Consider the following 17,049-nt stretch of genomic DNA (forward strand, 5'->3'; position numbering starts at 1 on the left):
TAACAGTGATGATAACGGGACTGAAAAATTCCATGGCATCTGAACAACATAATTCAGGCACAGGTATCACAGGGTAAGACAACCCACGGCACAGCAGTTCCCAGGGAACCGACTCTAATGACATTCAGGTTATACATCTCATCTGGGCTGCATTTCTGAAGGAGATGAGAATTAGCAGCCCTGTGACAATAAAGAAACGTGGGATTAAGAAACGAAAGAGGAGGGTAAAGGGCTGGTCGGTTCTCCCACCGCCTTTTCTTGTTTCTAAAATTTCTGTTGCCTGGAAATGGCTGATGAGAAGACAGGATTCTGTAAGTGCTTGCCAACTTTTCTCACATTAAGAAAACTAAAGCCTGACTGATGGGTAGCTTAACCCATCTTCCAAGCAGTGAACTAAAACATGTTTACTAAGGAGAAGTCGAACAGTGAAACCCCTTTAAAAAAAAATCCAGGAGTGATGAGGACTTGACAATTCCCAGGATTAAAAAGCCGCATACATTACAGACAACATAATCTCCTTATAGTAAGATGAGGAAAAGGAAAATAAAGCCTTTTTGGTGTGCAAGATGGTTTTTGTTTTAAACTATACATCTGGTCTGATTGAAGACTTCCTTGCGTTATTGGTTTGTTTGGTTTTTTTCTCTCTCTCCCAATAGCTAGGACAGACAAGAGAGCTGTACCAGCCCTCCAACTCCATAGTAAGTTATATTTTCCAACAAACTCCCTGCTCCCATCAAACATGACCCATCGATAATAAAATAAGCAGCACCGTGCTGTAGAAATGTCTCTTCCTAAATTTAGTCAGGCTAACACTTAGGTGTTACAAGAAAGCCGGCACTAACGTAAGCACAAAATCTCTCTATCCAGTTTTGAATACAACTGCAGCGACTGTGTCACCTCAGCAGCCCTAAGCTTTCCTGAACTCTTCCTCGTTGTCATTCAAGTGGCATGTTGCCTTCTGCAAATAATCTGATTTAAATACAGCTGAAGGCTAGTTTAAAATTTAACCTTTTGCATTTTTTGTCAAAAAAACTGAGGACTAGCCTCATTTTTCCTTTTTCTCTGTTTACCAACAAAGCACTGGGTTCTCTAAAATGAGTGAAAAATTCTTGCAGTCGTACTTCTTCCAGTTCAAACCAAACATCTTACACCGGCAATGATGCTGAATGAACTGCGGATGCTGCCAGAAAAGGTGAGATTCTCAGCAATGTTTCTGAAGTGCTAAAAAAAGCCCCAAAATTCCTGCTGCAAGCTGAAATTGCACCATCCACTGCAGCATCAACAATGCAAAACTGCGGGCGGCAAATACCCGATGTGGAGACCAAAGCAGAAATTGTGTGCGTGCTGCTCAACCACTCCTCGAGCAATGAGGTTAGAACAGTAGAATAAACTCCGCTATTTGCTACAGGAATTCACATGTAGTTGTGTAATGCAAACATGGGTGTCTAGGAGAGGGAAATACAGTATCCAGGTTGCCTGGAGCTCACTTACATCTTCATCAAGGACAAATTCCCAAGCAGTGGATTTTTGTCCAGCTGCCCAATGATGGCAAAAGGCAAATCCTCAACTGGCAATAAAGGTTATGGTTCCACTGAAATCTGATGATGTTCCCCCTCTTTGGTCTTATTGATGGAGGGAAAAAAACCCAACCGATCCTACATGAAGAAATGCTGCAATGAATAAGTGAAATTTTGACGTGAAATTTTGCACCCAGCTATTGTAATTGTGGGATGCCTTCAAAAATTTAAACCGGGCAAAGCCCCAGTCAGCCAATTACAACATCTACATTCCTTCAGCTTTAGAAGAGAAGAAACAACTTCTCAGAAATGCCAGAAGTGATTCAACTGTGATTTTTAAGCCACTTCAACAGTATCCTTGTTATTTAGAGTAGTACTAAGAGTTTACCTGTAATTTCCTTCCCCTAAGTGGAACTACAAGCCAGCAAGGTGCTCAAATCAGGGGAAAAAAAACACACAAAATTATTCTTGTGACTGCAATATTATGAATATATTGCTTTTTCTATTCCAAACTGCCTTCCCTGTGACTTTTAAAACATGTAAAACCAGGATGCACAGAGCAAATAATATCTACATAAGTAGGTCATTTCCTTAACAGCAGTGCACTGCTGTTTTACTACCAACTTGTTTGCAATATAGACACATACATTTCAAAGCATGTATATTCGGATCCGCAAAGGAGGTGAGCGAGTATAATCGTGGAAGCACTCACTCCAAGAAGAAGCAGAGCCTAATTCAGAAAGACAAGCAGGAAAAAGTCATATTTTGCACCTTCTACGAGAGCTTTGCAGAGAGTTATGACATTTTCGAGAAAATCCTCTTGCCGTGTGTAAGCTGTAGTTTGCATGTGCTGCACGTTGCACGTTTCATTACAAAAGCAGAGCCACGTTATGTCATTAGATAAGCGATAAGTTCAATCCTTACCAAGTTTTCTTGGTTCCTGGCTGCTATTTTCTGATCATCTTCTCCCCCATTTTTCATGTATTTGACCTCTTCCACTGGTTTGATCCTATACTCATCTGAGCACCAAGGGAAAACAAAAAAAAAAAAGAAAAAAAATTTGAACCAGTGTAGTTCAGCAGCTGGGAAAAAAAAACAAACTAAAACCAAAACAGCTGACTAGGAAAGACCCTAATTAGGCAAAGCAACTAAAAGTTACATGTATATAGTTTCAAAGGCTTAAATGTGACTGATATGAAGGAAGTTTTTCCTGACTGAAGCTTCAGTAAGAATTTCCAGTTCTGAGTCCCAGAAATTGTACAGTAGCTCTCAGGTCTAGTATAGCCATGGCACCATGAGGAGGGGATACCTGGTGTGCACTCTCCCCAAACTCCTTAGTTTTCTGTACAATGTGTTCAATACAAACAAGTTCTTTCCTCCTGCATACTCCCTGGATATTTATTATCAGTGGGCAAACAAGCGAGGTACAGTAGTTACTACACAGAGGAATCTGCTTATGGATGTTCCTTGCATTGAGAAAAGCTGTTCTGAAAAGGTAATGCTGATGGAGGCTATTTAAAATTTAAGTTAAAAGCTGAAAAAAGAAACCCCACACCAAAAACCACTGTAATTTTTTTTTTAAATTATCTTTTTCCCCTGCATTGTTTTAACTGAGCTAAAGCAAAAGTATACAATGCACAGTCACATAATGATTTCTGAAGCAAAGGCCCCTTGCTGACTATCTTCCTCTCCCCATTCCCCGCCCACCACCATTTTTCCTGCACAGGAACGCTACTCAGATAGAAACCCAGCATGAAAATAACTAACTTGAAAAGTAAGATTCCTTGTTTGCCATTAACATTTATCAGCTAGGTGTTTCAGCTCATCAAATAATAAATTCCCAGCTCCTGCGCCAGTATTGAAATATTATCTAACATAAATGTGCTATCCCACAGTAAACAGCCTCACCAAAACGTGAATAAAGTTGTTTGGGGTTTTTTTTTCCCTTTGGTAGGAGAAGAAGGGATTTGGTGATTCTTTCTAGCCTGGGAGCACAGCGTATGCAGTATCGACACTGCTTTTTCCCAGCCCCTGTTCCAGCTTTTTGCTCTGGTCATCTTTGCAGCATGTGAGTCTATTGGAAAAACACCCAGAGTTTGCACCCACACTCCTCTGGCCAGGACACATAATGCAGGAGAGCAACTTTCCCCCATGGAAGTTGAAAATGTTAATATAAAATTAAATGAGGCACTGGGAAATAAAAGGCAAAACCTGGGCAAATTAAAAGAAACCGCTCAAACGTCATTCTTTTTCTTTGGGTTTTCAAGCAATTTATCGTACTTGCTAAGGGAAAAACAAAAGACAAATGGATTATTCTGGGTTACTGCATTGTTAAAAAAAAAATAATCAAAATTATTTATAAGGAAGCTTGTTTTCGGGAAACCGTTAACCACAGAGTGTGTAAGTTAAATAACCCTAACTTTGAAAAACAATCTTTTAAAAAAAAAAAACCAACATGGTTTTGCATTTGGACTAGTCCATATGTATGTGGGTTTTTTCTTATAGAGCTAAATAAAACTGAATTTATTAAATAGCAGCATCTCAGATGCAGAGTCTCAAAACATATGGTAGAATTTAAGACAATGTTATTATTAGATTGGTAAATGTGAACAAGTTCTCTAATTTTTTTTCCCTTTTTAAATGGAATTTAGGTAGTCTGAAGGTGACAATTCATAAAACCAAAAAGGCTGAACACAATACAGCTTGAGAATTAGAAGTATTTGATTGACTGCATTATCTAACTTACATTTTCCTTGCTCCTTCAATGATCTCTGTTGTGATTAGCAATAAAACCCACATGCAGAAAAGCATAAAACTCCCACAGTGGTATGTACGGATTTGAATAGGAAACCAGATGAGAAAGAGAAAATAGCACAAAGGAAGCTTGCACGACCCGCAGCTGGTCCACATTAACTAGAAGAGAGGCATGTTCAACCCAGCCTTGTAAAGAATGAATAAGGTACGGAGGTCCTGATGTTCAGTGGCAAAAATAACCTCTGAAACGTGTCTCCTGCTTATCCAAGAGATTAATTGTGATCGGACATTGGGCACAGCCTCGCGCAGCAGAACATCCCGTGCAGACTGCGTGTATGGGATGCTTCCTTGGCAGACATCATCTCTTGTAGCAAGTGGACCAGGGCAGTAATAGATTGATTAGCAGTATAATCAGATTTATATATGAATGTTTGATACAGTTTGATAGGATGGAGGCAAGACAGGAAAGGAAGGTTTCTGTTGGAAACTTAATTCTGTATTTCTTCTCTGACTGATTGTAAGAGTGCTGCCGGGCATCACGGTTCAGCTATCTGAGCTGAGGACTTGCTGCTACCTGGCTTCCCAATATTCATCATCACCATCATGACAACACTCTTGTAATTATTGCAGCATTACTAACAAATTTGTGCTGCCTTTACAGGATGAACAGAACAGAGTATTTCAGTTGGAAGGGACCTACAACCGTCATCTAGTCCCACTACCTCATCACTTCAGGGCTGACCAGAAGTTAAAAAATGTTGCTAAGGGCATTGTCCAAATGCCTCTTAAGCACTGACAGGCTTGGGGCATCGACCATCTCACCAGGAAGCCTGTTCCAGTGTTTGACCACCCTCTGGGTAAAATAATGCGTCCTAATGTCCAGTCTAAACCATCCCTGGCACAGCTTTGAACCATTCCCAGGTGTCTTATCACTGATCCCAGGGAGAAGAGCTCAGCACCTCCCTCTCCACGTGCCCTCCTTGGAAAGCTGTAGAGAGCAATGAGCTTGCCTCTCAGCCTCGTTTTCTCCAAACTAGACACGGCCAAAGTTCTCAGCTGCTCCTCACAGGACGTGATTTCCAGCCCCGTCACCAGCTTTGTTGCCCTCCTCTGGATGCATTCAAGTACCTTCACATTCTTCTTAAATGGTGGGGCCCAGAACTGCACCCAGTGCCCAATGCTGAACATACTGGGATAATCCCCTCTCTTGACGGGCTGGTCACGCTGTGTTTGATGCACCCCAGGATGCGGTTTGCCTTCTTGGGGGGGGGCACTCAGCAGGGCCCACTGCTGGCTCCTATTGAGCCTGCTGTCGACCAGCACCTCCAGACCCTTTTCTGCAGGGCTGATCTCCAGCCACTCCTCTCCCAATTTATACTTGTGCCCAGCATTACCATCCTAGGTGCAGAATGCAGCATATAAACTCATTAAATTTCATCCCATTAATCATAGCCCAATGCTCCAATCTAGCTCAATCCCTCTGGAAGGCCTCTTGTCCCTCATAAGAGTCAACAGTACCTCCCAGTCTGGTATCATCAGCAAAATTGCTAATGGCGTATTCAACTCCTTCATCCTGCGTCCAACTCTGGAGCCCTCAGCACAAGGAAAGACATCGACGTGTTGGAGAGGGTCCAGAGGAGGCCACAAAAATGACCAGAAGGCTGGAGCACCTCTCCTATGAGGACAGGCTGAGACAGTTGGGGTTGTTCAACCTGGGGAAGAGAAAGGTCCCAGGAGACCTTATAGCACCCTTCCAGTACTTAAAGGGGGCCCTTCTCCTGTAATTTCCTCAGATATTTACAACAGGGTTAGTAAATATGCTTTCCCCTGGACCTTACTTATGAATACAGTACTGTTCAATTATCTGTACAGCATAGCACCGTTGGCATTACTCTTCCCTCCATCCTACCAACTGCAGAAGAAGTGCAGATGCCTGGACAATTCACGCCTGAGACACGCAGCAGCAAGAAAGTTTCCAAAAATAAAACAGTAATTTTTCATTACATTTTCAGGACAAGTTGAATGCACCATGCCAACTAGAAAGTCTTACTTCAGAGAAATCCACCATCTCCTTAGGAGAATACAGATGAAAGAAATTCAGGAAGTCAAAGTAGAAGACACCTGCTTCTGTAGATGTTATTAGAGTTACTCTTTTAATAGAAACTGTCTTACAAAATTAATATTAATGTCATGGATCTATTATATGGTATGTGTTTGAGCATGAGAAATCTCAACTTGTATTTCAAAAAGCAATGTAAATTTGACACAATCTAAAGCTGAGGATCTGCTTGAAAGGCTAAGAGACTACCTCTTGGGTATGAAGCACATTAAGGAAGAAGTAGGCTGACTGGCCAACACTCTGCCTTCAGTGCCTAAATAAAAGATTAACAGACAGTAGTGCCAAGCAGCTAGCAACTCCATCAAACACACGTGTTTTGTGCAAGCGGAGCACATACCAGTATCGGACAAATACAGGCAAATACAGCACTGACCTGCGGAAAGCGAGCAATCAACCTAATTTGGTTAACGGGAGCAGAAGAAAGGACTAAGCCATGAATAACTGTTGTATCAAATACAGAGATGAAGAAAACTGATCAGCAATGTTAAGTTTGAAACAATATTATTACTCATACACTCTCATAATTTCCTATCACAGGCAAAATATTTTCCTTAAAATAGAGAGCACAAATACAATACATTGTCAACATTAGCTCATATGGAGTAGTCACTTGCTGGAGGTAAGTATAAATAGATATGATTCCACTTTCAAAGGGCAGGGGGGGAAGCTAAGTAATTATGCTGCCACAGAAAGAAAAAGGAGTATCCAGCTGACTACAAGCTCTAAAGCTTCCCAGGTACGACAAGGCATACCTGGAAATATCCACTTTCTGAACTAGCCAATGCACTGAGGAAAAAACCCACCTCTAACTAATTTCAGTAAGCATTGAACTAGTCTGCTTAAATTCGAGTAACTACCTGAATCATAGCTGAAATGTTGATATTTATACCTACAACCTTTCTGCTACCTGAGGAGAAACACTGAATTTTGCTCACAGGTCTCCCTCTGCCATTTATGGTACTCAATGACACAAATTTCACCCTTCACATTCATGTTGAACTCCCATTTTTTTGCCCCTGGATCAAGCTAAGCTGTAAAATTTCTTCATTTTTATGGGCCCGTCACAAGCCTGTTCAAGTAGAGACCTGACATGAGAAATGCAGAACCATTCCTGAAAGCAATGGGACGAAATCAATATTTAGCACATTCCCAGCCAAGACTCTTGACTGAAACAAGTAGTCAAGCAAAAGGGTAACCAAAGGGTGCAAAGGAGAAGGTGGTGGCCAGCAGCTTCTCTAGGGAAGACACTGCTAGTTGGTGCAGCGGAGAAGTGAGTCTGATGCACAACACCTTGCTCTTCACAGACAAGACAACATTCATGATTTCAAACATACTAAATATAGCAATTAAATTCAAATAAGTATTTAGAGAAGACAAGTCTTGCACTATTTTTTTTATTATTGGGAGGACACAACTACATATAGACTTTTTTGACTAGATGAAGATAAATGTTATCTTCTATAGCTAAAATATATATAAGATGAGGTGTTCAGAAACTATAAATTCTGAGCTATTTATGAGATTATTCTTGTTCTAAAGTTATTGTCAGGATGAAAGCACTGCAAATGCAAAAGAATGGATGTTTAAGCAACAGACATACCTTGAAGTGTGTCACAAGGTGCATGGTCATTAATGGCTTTAAACGAATACAAAAATTAGATTAAAGACTGTTTGGAGGAATGAGCCTTTGATGCCTTCCCCAAAGGTAACACCTTCAGGTATTTGCAAAAACTGCTAACCAGGTTTTGCTTGATAAGGTAAGAGTGAAGCTGGAATTCAAGAAGTAAAGGATGCTAAATTGACCTTTTGATTTCTACTGAAGTAAACAGCATTTTGAGATATTTTGGTCTGAGTGATTAGAAACAAACCCAGAGAAATCCTGAAATGTTAATTAGGTCCTACTTGATCTCAATCAAGCCTGCCAGTCAACAAGACCTATAAAATAAGCTCAGGATAAAGGGAATTATACAAAGTTCTATGCGTATTTACCTTGCTTTGTCTTGCTAAAGAGTAATACCTTTTCTCTTTTTCCTAAATACAGTTTCACATCAAAACCAAACACAAGTGAAAGATCTTTATGCCTCTTTCATATGCAAAACCAAAAATTGCGTAGTGAATACGATAAAAATCTTAGGATGTTATCACTTAGATCGTGGTATATCATATATAAAGAGAAATATATCTTCATGCTTCTTTCATGGGTAGAAGTAAAAATCAAGCACTGTCTTTTGTTGTGTGTTATATTATATAAAAAGAGAAGACTTCCAACGACCCAAATGAGTGAGGATTGGGTTTATAGGATTGCCACAGCAAATACGGAGTTGAAGAAAAGCAGCCCAATTAAACTGAAAGAAAAACAACAGAAATGAACCACAAATAAAAGACAGAAATATTGTCGAGCATAACACCCACCACAAAATCCATCACAGGATATAAACCAGAAAGCGGTTAACGTCTCTAGCATGAAACTCTGGAAGGGCAATGGAGGAAGAATTTTTAAGTTGAATATGTTGCAAAAATTCTCAGTAGGCAAATCTTATGAATGAAGATCTCCATCTGGAAACAGATAATTCTACTCAAACATGTCACCCGGTTGCCATGGCAATGTGACAAAGAAAAACAGCACTCATTAATAACGATTTCAGTGATAAATGAGCATATCAATTTATAATATTGAAACAATTGTGTGTGGGGGGAACAACTGTGGTTGTCCCTATGAGGAAAATTTCTTCAGCACTTCCAGACATCGCTGTAAGTGCCATTACCACAGCAACGTCAGTAATGATGCTATTTCTCCCTCGGTTAAAAAGGAACAAACAAACGCCACAAAAAAGCATAACTCCTTCAAATATATCTGGACTCAGTGTGATTTTTGGAGAAATCTTTTGCTAAATATTAAGTACTAAAAAAAAAATAATAAAAAAGCTAATTTACATTGCATTCCCATTCCAGACACCTAAGGACGAACAGATTTGGCTCTGCTGTCGCCAGGGACAATGAGTGAGCCTCTCTTTTCTATTTTTAGTGATGTATCAAGTATCAAACAGGAGGTAAGTAGTATTTCACTCACACCACTGAGAAGAAAAGTTTCTAACCACACCTTCATTTTCCTGTGCTTCAAATTTGTTCTTCAGTATCTCTTGCCTTTGTATTGAAGGACATGCAAAGATTTATCCTTCATCCATAATAAAACACGTGTCTATTCTGTAAAATGGAAGCTTTGTGTCTAACAGATTTCTTGGTACCATACTTTTTTCTGCCAGGTGCAGAAACTACTCCTAGTGCTGTGATCACGAGAAATGCCAAGGATCAAAGATTCACGCACTCTCCCCTCTCAAAGACTTGAAAGCTAAAAGCTATATTTAGATAAAGGACTGAATTGCTCTTTCTAAAAATATTTGTTAAAAATCATAAGAGATTTTGATGCTACTTAACTGAACCATATAACAGCAGGCAAGCTACTTAGACGCTAAGCACAAAACATCATCTACAGTACACTGAGCTCCACATCTACACTGGTAGGACATGAGCAGCGGTGGGCTTAACTCTAGAAACAGCCAGGATAGACATCAGAAAAAAAAAATAAAAAAATCATTAACTGCAAGGACAGTCAAGGAATAGAATTAGATTGCTTGGGTGGTTGTAGTTTCCATCATCAGAAGTCTTTAAAAAGTCGTCAGTCTTGAGTGCTGCAGGTTGAAGTCCATCCTGTTCTGGAGCACAAGAAGGATGAGATGAGCTCTTTAGACTATTCCATCTGTGTTACTATATGTGGGTATCAATTGCTTGGATACCAGCAGAAGCAATGACAAATATCCAAAAAAACGTCCACAGTTAGAGAAAGAAGTTGCAAAAATCCTATACATCAATGTTTCTCGAAATAACTACAGGTAATGGAGGGTATCTAAGTTATCTTCTTAGCTCCAGCTTCAAGCACTCTAAGAAAGCAGCATCTACATGGTTGTTTTCATTCAACAAGGTTATTTTGATTCTGACTTAATTGTTGAGATTCACAGCTGCGGGGGTGGATTTCTGATCCATGTGGATGTGGGCTGAGAGTGAAATTTCATTGGAGATCAACCAGCACTAGGTGAGGAGCCTGTCGTCTTCCTCTGTCGTCAACTCTCAGAGTTACCAGCTCCCAGGCAATTCTCGATCTTAGTGATCACATTGTTTTTACTAATATGAACTAAATAGAAAAAAATATCTTAGGAAATAAGCCAACCTATTTTTCTCAAAGGACTATCTGAAAACATTCATTCAGACTTGACAAATGAAGTTGCCTCTACCTTAACCCGATCTAAAATACAGCCCCTGCTGGAAGCTGAGGCAGTGGACACCACCAGATATTAAGCCGAGTGTAGGTGCACAAACAACACAGCAATTCTGCTAACAAAATAGAAATCATCCGACAGAAAAACTGTTTAAAAATCTGAACGTACTACAGAGATTGCTGTGCATCTGTAAAGATCACCCTCAAGTATTTTTTATTGTTCCGACACAAGCCTAGCACATGTTAACTAGGAACGCTAACTACTGCTTCTGCACAAGGCAGATGTGACTGTTAGGGTTGGGGTTTCAGGGGAAAAAGGGAGACCGAGACATTCAATATAACAAACCCCAGACTCTACGTGGAGGACTTCTGCAGTGTTGGAAGGGCATTTGCCCTAAAGCTAGGCAAGATAAGGGTAGCTCTTTTCTAAGCGGTTGAGCGGTTCCTACTACAGCCCCAGGTCACACCCAGTGCTTTATGAAAGCATTAACTCCCTCAAGGGCGATACCTACTTGAAACTAAACTGGAAAAATTTAGCAAATTCCCTTCTGCAATACCAGGCTACCCCTTTCCAGGCCCAAATCATGGCAGCTTTCAACAGCACTCCTCAGAGACCGACAGATTTGACAGGAGCACAGCTCTACTAACTTTAATAGATGTCATCTTGATCTTTGTTGCTGCAGAAGCACATTTCATAAAGTTTCATATTGCCATATTAACCCATCCTTCATAAATGCTGTCAGGCATTTCCAGTGCTGCAAACTGCTTGCAGCTCTTGATCCTTTGGGTATCTCTGTCCTCTCACACAAAAGGTCCAGCCTGACTTCTGCCTGAGGGACAAGGCACCGTTCCAATGCCTGCGATGACTGCTCATCACATGCCTTAGCTTATGTGTCTTGGATTTTCTGATTTTTTCCCCTGATCTAATGTAGTGGCAGATGACGCTGAAGCAGTGATTTAGCTCCCTTGTTTCTATAGGTTTAATTTTTGAATTTGGTACACAACTCGCAGGACACGAGTAGCTGAATCAAGGAAGTCATTACTTGGTTTCTTCTACCGCTTGGTGTCTTCTTGGCCAAAAAGTTCCTAAGGCTACTCTACGTTTGGACTATCATACAGTCTAAGTACTGTGAAAACTATGGTTGTATGTATAATTTTCTGTAACATTATGTATAAAGGATCATGTTAACTAACCTTGCACCAGGGGCAGAGGCCCACTGCAGTGTACCTGCTAGGTCTACCTTTGTGGTAGGTAGGTCAGAGGAGTACTTTGGCAGGGGAAAAGAATACATACATATTGGTGTGCAACCAATAGAGTTGTTTTGTGGGAAGTGACATTTCCATGAAGATTTCTGCTTCGTATGCAATCTTGTTATTAACATCATGGGGGGGGGCGGGGGAAGACAACTCACCACAGTTTGCACAAGTGGCTTCCTTGCATGCAGGTCTTCCACCCCCAGGTCTACAGACTAAGGGGAGAGGACAGTTCACTGGCCACGGTGTGACCTAAAGCTTTTCCTGCTCTAGCTCAGACTTCCTCCGTGCTCCTCAGGGTTAATTCTCTTTACAGGAAGAGAAGTATGGGAAAATGCATGAACAAGCAGAAGACAGCGAGTACTCAAAATGACCTGAAAAACAATCCTTAGAATCCTTAGGGAGAAGGGGCTCGGGCATGTGCATGCAGTGGTAGAGGGAGGATCAGAAATGCGAAGCCTCCCTGGAACCCGTGAAGGAAGACAATGCTCTGCTGCTGCTCTGCTCCATCATGGCTCCCTGACAAGAAGGTCAGGGACCCTCTGGCCAACTCCACCAACGAATCCCTCTGGTCAGATACCTGCTGCTAGCAGCTGGCTCAAGCATGGGTAAATGTACCACAAGCTCATTGCATTACCTCAGAAAGCCTCTTAAAAATACCTCAATATCCCAAAATCCAGTTATTGCTAAAGACACAATTTCCACCTGGTACTGTCTTCAATTACACAATCTCCAGATATTTTAAACTCCCATTTGTATTTAAGATCTGAGGAAACTCCATATATAAGATGGCATTCAAAAAACTGCCACATGATCATAAAATAAAAAAGACTTTTGTGCACTCGTCTGTAATTAAGAAGCCAAAAAGGAGCGCTGATGGTGTGCACTCAGATAACTGTCTTGCACCTACCCATATTTTTGCTTCCAAAACTATATAACTCATATATGTGTGTATATATACATATACACACACACTTACTTTTTTCTTTTTCCTTTTTTTTTTTTTCCATTTAATTAACAAGTAACTTTGAGCCAGACACCAGGTTGTTCAAAGGAAACCATTTCTCAGGTGGAGGAGATTACAGCCATGGTGCTCGGCAGGAAGGATACTCAGTAAACACAATTATCTAGCCCACTAAAGAGATCAAATTGAGAAATGAAAGCAGGAGAGGAAACAAGCAGCAGAGAGATTAATTAAAGCAACAGACAGGAGGAAAACAAAGGGTCTGTGCCTTGAAAATACTGCTGTTCATATGAAACCACCAGGTAGGTTTTGGGATGGAAGTAGCCCCATCCTGGCCCCAGCATCCCCACACCAGGGGAGCAGCTCAGGACCGACCCTGCAACAACCTTGCAGCAGCTCCAAGGAGTTGGAAGTTCAGCATTTCCAATTACTTGCTAAATTTAAAAACACCACAAATTTATTTTTAAACAAAATTGTGCGAGACTGCCCTGAAGAAAACACTCTGTGCTGCTCAGGAACTGCAAAACCCAAGCTTTAAAAATTGGCTTCATGGCATAGACCTTTTTGTTGTGGGAGAGAGAGACAAAAGAGAAGAGGAATGGCTGGGGAGCAAACCTGCAAATGTAACTGACTGCAACACAAGAAGGGCTAAAACTTCTCCTACAATCCAACGAAGTGGCAAAAACCTAGCAAGCTTGCAGGCAGTGGTGGTAGGACCTCCTCAGCTGTGGAGGAGAGGCGGGTGGCATCCTCTTGCCTCTCCATGCCGCACCCTGGAAGCTACCATGATACCAACCCAAAAATTGCCCCTTGAGCCACTCTAGATAGCACACTACAGCCAGGTCGGAAAGGCTACTTCAACTTCTTTTTACTGCTCCTTTTTTAAAATTCTACCTTAGAAAGAAAGAAAAAAACAAAACCCACCACTAAGCACTAAATATTTAATTCTTTTCAGATTTTTCAACATCATTAACAAAACTCCCAGTATCTGCTGACTCTCCCCCAGCTTGCACCTGTTTACGTACTCCATTGCAAAAGATCCATCATTTTAGCACAGAACCTGTCAGGGACTATTCAGATTCCAGAAAAAAAAAATAAATGGACCAAAAAGAAAAAAAATAAGAGAATTTGACCATTATTGTGAGCATCCCTTGAACAACAATGGAGGTGCTGCTCCTTACAGCCCCACTAACGTATTGACCAATTGCTCTAGTGTTCCCTGGAAAAACGAGTCATTACCACTCCACACCCCCAAAATTACACATTTCCTATTATTGCAAATACATGACGAGGTGTCTTCAGTATCCTTGTCAACAAAAAAGCCGACTCCTCTTTACTTAACAAGTAATGCCATTCTCAGTCAGTCAACTATTAAATGAGATTGTTGCCCCGCAACTTATGACTTGAAATGGATTTTCACATCCTTTCTGGCATAGTAGCTTTCTTCCGTTAATATTAGTCTATCAAATTTTCACTGCTCATACACCTCAAAGAATATTTGTACATCAACAGCTATTTCATTTTTATTAATTGCATTATGAAAGGGACAGAATAATTATTCAGGAACAGTAACCTACTGGAGATTCATGGCCAGCACAAATGTCTCTTCATTGCTAGTATTTCCGTAAATCAAGAGAGGAGGGGCGACTAATGAAAACTTAATTTATAAAATACAGCACACGTTTCCAGATGCAAAAGATACAAAAGTTAATTACATTACTTTATTTGCAGGCCAACCAAAGAGCCTATATTAACCTATCGGAAAGATTACCATTTTACTCTGGTTACCATGTTCAGAGTTAATTTGTTCCCCCAGCAGCATCCATGTTGCAAAAGCTTTATCTAAAGCCCCGAAAGCAAACACCTACCACCCACATGGCTCCTACAGAGGTATATAGTTCAAGCCATCAACGGTAACGATGGGAACACCCTATGAAATTCCTGGAATCGGTGTGACACCCGGCAGCGAGGGGCTGCCTGGTCCTAAACCCCATCCAGACACAGGAGATGTCTGGTTTGACATCTCCATCTCACCAAGCCATTTGGCATTTGTATGCCAAGCCACAAATTAACTCCCAATCCTCTGCAGCATGTAGTCGGTGCTCTTCCGTGCCGTCTCGTACCATTGACGATCTCCTCCCTTGTTCCTACTGTCATCCCGAACATAACCTCTCCATGTGACTAGAAGTACTTGTCCCCATTCTGTCCCTGCTGCCTTACAACCGCATGGAAGCCACTTTGCGCAAATAATACATGAACACGAATATTTAGGATCCGCTGGAAGTGTAAAGATGACTAGGTGGAAAAGAAAATAAAATTAAAAAAAACTAGTGGTTTTCCACGTCTCCTCCCTTTTGGGCAACACTTCTTCAAAGAAAGCAAAATACCTATAGGTAAGAAAAGGCAGTTTTTAACAATAGCTTAAAGAAAAAAATCAAAATAAGGAATTTGTGCTTAGAGCACTTACATGAGATGCACACTTTCAGCCCACAAAGATCTTAAGATGCACCCAGTTCCTACAGTTAGAAATTTAATATATACTTGATGACAAAATACAGGAGGTAAAACGTATGTAATTTTAATACATATAATCATTAATACTATTTAGGAGACTTCCATGAAGTACACCTATGCCCCCTTCTTCCCCTTTGAATAGGCCGAGACCATTCCTGAAAGCCTAAATCCTGAAACAAAGGTGACTTCATGCTGTTTCCCAGTGTTGCAGAACATGAAGTGCTTTGCACCTCTGTCGCCTGAACAGCCCCTTGCAGCACTCCCACTACAAGAGCGGAAAGAAAATATATAATTTAAGAGCACCCTAAACGTGATGCTTTTTGCCAGAGCACCCCCTCATACAGATAAGAAGAAAAGGCGTGTGGCAGGGCACAATTACACCCACACAGCAGAACCCAGGCTTTGTTTTTTATAAGCCCATGAAGCAGCAATCTTAACTTTTCCAAATTTTCTGGTTTTTTTTCTTTTTTTTTTTTTTGGTGCAAGCTGAAGACAGAACACTGTAACTCTTTGGCCTTGGACCAAGACAACATGTGACCACTGAGTGATAGGCTTTATTTAAAATACTCACAACGTCTGAGTATTTTGGAGAAGTACCTAAAGGAAAAATGCCTTCTATGTTAGCAAACAGATGTTTCGCTGCAGTCTGAGCACACAGGGCAATGAAGCATTTTGGCAGCTTTTTAAAAACCAAAGTTTCCCAGCAACTAACCTGTAATGGCATTTTTGGCTGTGTATGCAAGGGTACACAAATACTTACTGGGCAGGTATCTTTTCCTTGTCTTTAATAGGCATTTCTACCAGTAGATACTCCTACTACCAAATTACAGCCTTGTGTTGCTGAAATGAATACACACTCATGCAGCTTCACAAGGCTTACCTGGGGAATTATCCCTCAGATGGAGGTTTTCCTGGACAAATTTCAGTCTTTGGGTTTTTTGTTGGTTTTGGCTTTGGTTTTTTTTTTGGTTGGTTGGGGTTTTTTTGTTTGTTTTTTTTTAAACTTTGTGGCCAAGTAATATAACACTTGGAAGATGACAAAAGGAACATTGCAGTAATTGAAAGGACATGGCATTTTTACCATTATTTTCCTTTGTTTGCACCTACAGGTGGGCAATGAATGCCAAGGATTCTGTCTTTAAAAGATCAAGTGAAAAAATAAGCTTGTCTGTACCATAAAATAAATGGATTTCTTCCAGCACCAAGGCTGCCAGAAAACACATCCTGGCTTCTTTCTAGCAAATACCCAAGGCGGATGGATGCCCCTATTTATAGTACACTAATGCAATTTTGAAATGCATACCCAATGCACTTCAGTTGTATTCAACTTTGACTATACTCTTCACGGAACTAAACAGCTTGTGGAAAGGGTCATTCCCAAGAATAAAACTACATTAACTCTCTCTGCTTATCACCTGCTTGCAGAGACTCGGAGGTGCCCTCAGAGCCCCCCATGCTCTGGTACCTCTCCTTTGTGTGCTGCAACACCCACAGGCAGATTGCGAAAGGCAAAAGCTTACAGTAAACTCAGAAGCTACAACCCGATTAATTTCTCCCTCCAAAATGGGGATAACAACAGTTTCTCCACCTTGGTTCACCTTCTCTCTTTATACTCGAAATCCCCACTAACGGTGCTGAGCCGGCTGGTGTGCGT

At 40.9% G+C, this 17,049-nt stretch overlaps 1 protein-coding gene across 2 annotated transcripts in view; it reads right to left on the minus strand.

Annotated features, from left to right (window-relative positions):
• Positions 1-17,049, minus strand: part of C8H1orf21 (chromosome 8 C1orf21 homolog) — a 118,212-nt gene that overhangs the window by 44,565 nt on the left and 56,598 nt on the right. For both annotated transcript variants that reach the window (XM_074597159.1, XM_074597160.1), the window contains one exon: positions 2,442-2,536. In XM_074597159.1, the coding sequence (XP_074453260.1) occupies positions 2,442-2,536 (95 nt within the window). The remainder of the gene's footprint in view (positions 1-2,441; positions 2,537-17,049) is intronic.

The sequence above is a fragment of the Larus michahellis genome, chromosome 8, assembly GCF_964199755.1.
Source record: "Larus michahellis chromosome 8, bLarMic1.1, whole genome shotgun sequence".
Classification (NCBI taxonomy): domain Eukaryota; kingdom Metazoa; phylum Chordata; class Aves; order Charadriiformes; family Laridae; genus Larus; species Larus michahellis.